Here is a 5,268-nt window from a genome sequence, read left to right on the forward strand (position 1 = left end):
TTCCCTTATATGGATCGTGTTGTGATTTTGAGATCATCTTTATATGAGAAGATACGATTTCGTATCCAAACATAATTTGTGGAATGATTTTCGGCGGACCGAAAGGTCCTGGTGATTGGATCAAAGGAAATGATTTGGCCCAAAGGCCGGATCCTTGTTGAGCCTCAATGGTTGAGAGATCAGGTCCGTAACATATTTAAAAATAATTAACCTCAACAAAAAATAAATAAAAAATTTTTACTTTTTATATTATAATCACAAGACTTAAATATTAATCAAACTATAGATATAGATTTTTAAAAAGAAAATATCATTACTTTATGTAATAAGTTATCTAGTATGCATAGATATGTATATTTAACATTTGTGTCATAATTTTCAGGTTAAATTTTAGCTTTGTCTCTAATATTTAAAATATTATATTTTTATTTCAAAACATTTTAAATGATTCAATATTATCTCTCTATTTAAAAATATTAATTTGAGATCATTTTTTTTAAATAAAAAAATTAATAAAATAAAAAATATGAGATCTAATCACTATTAAATCAAAATAATGAGACTCACACATAATAAAAATTACAAATTTAATGGTGATGAATTTTTCGCTGTATTAATTTACAAATGATGATATTACATGGTCAAGTTATTTTAGTATCTAAATTCAGCTAAGCTAGTCCCATAGCTTATTAGAAAAAGAAAAAAAAGACTTAGTTGAATTCAATTACAAAAATAATTTGATCATCCATTTTTTTATTTATAAATAACCTTATTTTAGAAATTTTTTTTCCTTGTCAATTTGGTCTTAGACCCTAGAGTTGCTCCATATTTATAGCCTAACTCATTGCTTCCCCATCTTCTAAAAGATGCTTGTTAACTTGCAAATAGTCTTGAATTATTGAAAAAACAATCATTTTACCTATGAATGTTCTTAACGCTGACAAAATTATTCAAAAAAAAATAAAACTAAACTTATACTCATAAAAGATAAGATTTTTATGTCAAAAATATCCAACCCTTCAACCTCGACCACCATTATCGTTTTTTTATCCAAACTCCAAATTTTCATAATTCTCCATCTCTATCCCCACTATATTAACCACTTGTAACATCATCACTACCACCAACACTGCTCTCGAAACATAATCAACTTAAACTTGATTGATTTGGAATTGAAAAATCTAGTTCTAACTTTAAACAAAATTTGAAAAAATTTAAAATTTGTAACAAAAATTCGCAGCGACTCTTGCTTGGCCTGCGTGCACTCCCATTGAATATCACAAGCACCAAGGTGCAACTCAATGTACAAACCATGACGAAGGTGAAATCGAATAGCTTTTTAGTACGTATCGCGTTCGAGCTGCAGGTGCTTTTGATATTCTTTCACTATCATATGTGAAAGCCCGTCTTTTCGATCGTTGCCTTTTCGCTAACATCAGAGTGCTATCGGGTGCACCGTTCTTCAGCGATGAATCAAGCTTCTTGATGGAATGCTTTTACCGGTTCGCGAATTGCTTTGGTTCCTTCCGAGGATGAGGCTAGAGATGTCAATGGCGATGGCGAGAAGAGGACTAGAGAGAAGGATGGACGAGAAGCCTAAGGTGGTGGTGAAGGCCTTCAGCTTGGAGTTGGCGACGTGATGGTAGTGGTGGTAGATAAAGGTGTTTCTATGGTGACACTACATATTATGGTGGTGGATTTAGGTTTTGTCAGGAAGGGTTTGAGGAAGCACAGTGACATGGTTGGGGTTGTGGACGTTGGTGTTGACAATGGTGGTGTTAAGAGGTCGAGGATAAATGGCAGGGATAATTTATAGATTTTGGTCAACTTTTATTAAAAGTAAAAAAATTTACAGATTTTCGTCACAAAAATCTCATCTTTCATAGATATAAGTTCAATTTCATTTTTTATGGGTAGTTTGGTCAGCATTCAAGATATTCGTGAGTAAAAATGATTTTTTTTTCAAATTATTTAAAAGTCCCAGCCAACCACAGCTAAACCCCCCCAAGTGTAATCAATCACCAGCCAACAGTCGATTGACTTGTGGACATTATCCTATCAATCAATCAACCATGGCTTACTATCCCGACCTACCACGGCAAGCCGACGATCACTAACCGATGGTCGTCTGATCGATCTTGTCTAATCGACCTTCAATCGATCAACCCTCTGCCGATGGTTGATCCCATGGCTCTTGGCCACCTCTGTCTGACAATCGGTTGACTGTCGCGTAACAAACTGATTGCCAACTGTTGTGTGACCGAGCAATCCCATTGGTCAACCCGGCACCTAACCCTGGTTATCTGTGAACCGATAATCATTTAACCAGCTGCTTGCTACCTAAAGAACTTAACTTATCGATTTGTGGCCAACTCTAAATGATGTAGGATATAATATAAAAATAGGATAATTTTTAAAAAATTATTGGATTGATATGACTAAAACAGGGGCCAAAGTTAAAAAAAATAATAATAAAAGAAAAAATTAAGAGAAGAGTCGAGCCTATAAAATTTTGATCAAATAGAAATTTTAAAAAGTGACCTTTTAATGTCATTTTTTTTATCTTAACCCGTAAGGTGATGGCCATGTCTCATGGATTGATTCTATTGATAGTTCTATCTATAACTGTTAAAATGGACTAAATTTATAAGTTAGTTCTTTTATCCGTTTAAACGGATAATTTTTTGTCTCTAAAATTAGATCCGTTTAAATTTTGGCTAAACGGACAATTCATTTAATTTTTTTTTTTTGCATTTCTCTAAAAAAAGATTAGCACTAGAAAAATTCTATTTATTTGAGATTTTTGACCCAAAAGTATTTTTTAACCAAAATATTCCTCTAAAAAACTTAAAAAGTAAACGGGTCATCTTGTTTAATCCATTAGATTAGCCATAAGCAATTCAAATTAAAAAATTATGGTATGAAAATAAAGTGAATTTAATCAGACCAGGTCGTATAATCCACAAACTTAAAAAGTCAAATCTAAATGAGTTGGACTGACCTATTTGACAATCCTAATCCTATCTCCATTAAAATACTTTATATATACAATATCATTAATCTTAACCTTTGATGCTAAAACAATATGTTATTTACATAAAAATATTAGAATTAAATAAGTCTAATTTACTCAAAAATTAATACAAGAAATGGCGAGTATCTCAAACCTATATTCCCTCTAAAATCATATTCTTAGAATACATGGGACTAGTAATAGAAAATGAAATGGCAGAATTTGTGAATAATAAGTTTCCTATATAAAATTTATCCATATAATTTTTTGCTTGACCTTTTTACAAAGTATATATACCTTACAGATGAGCCTAGCATTAAGGTATGATGATATATAAATCCCCATCTTGAATGTGTGTGGTGGGAAGAAGCTAAGCTAATAGATATGTGACAGACATGCCATATACACACACATATAATAGTTTTCTTTTCTCTATTTTCTGCCAAATTTGAAGACTGTTAATATGTTAACATCATTAAATAGAAGCTGGCGAGGGGTTTTCAAACAATTATTAGATGTACAATATTATTCTGATTGCTAGTGTAGATATCTTGGGTGGGTTGATGATCCAATAATAATTGACATTTAGCTACCACAACAGGTGTCTGGTTTCAGTGTCCAAAATTTTCTTGCAAGAGTTTTAATTCTTTTTCCTAAATTTAGTTGTGGGGGCTGCTGGTTGGAGAGAAAATCCCAACTAATTGGAAAACATACAACGACCATTGAAATGCACTACTTATTTATTATATGTATCTAAATCAATTATTAACTATGTCACATAAATAATGCACTTATTCTACTCACCCAAAAAAAATTGTATTTTCTACACGTATCATTTGGTTGATGTAAGCTGTATACAATTATGGTGTTTACTACAGTACGATGATAAATTCATACGTACCGATACTTTTAAAATATGGATAAATAATAACAATTTATGTGAAATTTATTTTCCACATCAACATTTAATTTTTGTTTTTCTAAATATATATTATATCACCACTTTTATTAATACACTATTTTAATTAAATAAAAATAAAAAAATATTTTTTATTTAATTTCATAAAAAGTCTTAAACATCCTTCTTTTATTTGATTAGACAAAAATATTCTTTTAAATTAACGAAATTTTAGAATTCAATTAATCCTAATTTTATAATTTCAAATAATTTAAATAACAAACTAAAAACATATTAAAAAAATAAAAAATCGAAATTTCTTCATCTTCTCCAATTTCTCTAATCATTCGTGCTCCCTCTAAGCAAAATATATCAAAGAAACAAAAAATCAATCGTTATTCATCTTCTCCAATTACCCCTCTGAAGCAAATCAGTAAAAATCCCAAACCAAAACCTAGGTTCTTCGCCGTTGCCATCCCAAACAATGCTTCTTCTTCTTCTGCAACAACCGCCACTAACAACAACAACAACAATAATCTCCTTCATGATCCATCGCTCTGCGTTCCTTACATTCCAATCCCTGAAGCACTAACCAATTTGACAACAGTTGTAGATAACACTACTAATCTTGTTGCATCTTCATCAATGCCCAAACAACAGGACCTCAACGGTGGCGGTGTCGGTGGCGGAGGTGGTCATCATCACTTCGGCATATCCAGTTTGCTCGCGAAGAAACTGGCAGCGGCGAAGAAAGATAGGCACAGCAAGATTTACACCGCTCAGGAGCTGAGGGATCGAAGGGTGAGGCTGTCGATCGAGATCGCGCGCAAGTTCTTTGATTTCCAAGACATGCTAGGGTTTGATAAGGCCAACAACATGCTCGACTGGCTCTTCACCAAGTCCAAGAAAGCCATTAAGGAGCTTGCCAGGAGCAAGAACCACAGCGTCAGTGACGAAGCCGAAGCCGAAGCCGAAGCCGAAGCCGGTGCCAATAACAAGAGTTTCGCCTCGTCCTCTGACTGCAACGAAGATGACTTTGAAGTGCTTTCTAGAAACAACCACCACCGCCACCAACAACAAGGGTTAGTTTGGTCTTTATAATCCGCAAATATTTAATTTAAATCAGCCGAAGAAGAAGAAACATTGTTTGGGACGGCAACGGCAAAGAACCTAGTGTTTTGGCTGGTTTGGGACTTTCACTGCTTTATTTGGGTAATTGGAGAAGATGAAGAACGGTCCATTTTTTGTTTCTTTGATATATTTTATTTAGAGGGGGCAAGAATGATTAGAGAAATTGGAGAAGATTAATAAATTTTGATTTTTTGTTTTTTTAATATGTTTTTGTTTTGTTTTGTTG

The 5,268-nt window shown here is 32.9% G+C and overlaps 1 protein-coding gene across 1 annotated transcript; it reads left to right on the forward strand.

The window, feature by feature from the left end:
* The first annotated feature begins 1,639 nt into the window (after window positions 1–1,639).
* LOC130950411 (transcription factor DICHOTOMA-like) lies at window positions 1,640–5,012 on the forward strand. Its single transcript, XM_057878898.1, has 2 exons — window positions 1,640–1,785; window positions 4,370–5,012. The coding sequence occupies exons 1-2, from the start codon at window positions 1,640–1,642 to the stop codon at window positions 5,010–5,012; spliced, it is 789 nt and encodes a 262-aa protein (XP_057734881.1).
* Window positions 5,013–5,268: the final 256 nt, after the last annotated feature.

Source organism: Arachis stenosperma, chromosome 9, assembly GCF_014773155.1.
Source record: "Arachis stenosperma cultivar V10309 chromosome 9, arast.V10309.gnm1.PFL2, whole genome shotgun sequence".
NCBI classification, from domain to species: domain Eukaryota; kingdom Viridiplantae; phylum Streptophyta; class Magnoliopsida; order Fabales; family Fabaceae; genus Arachis; species Arachis stenosperma.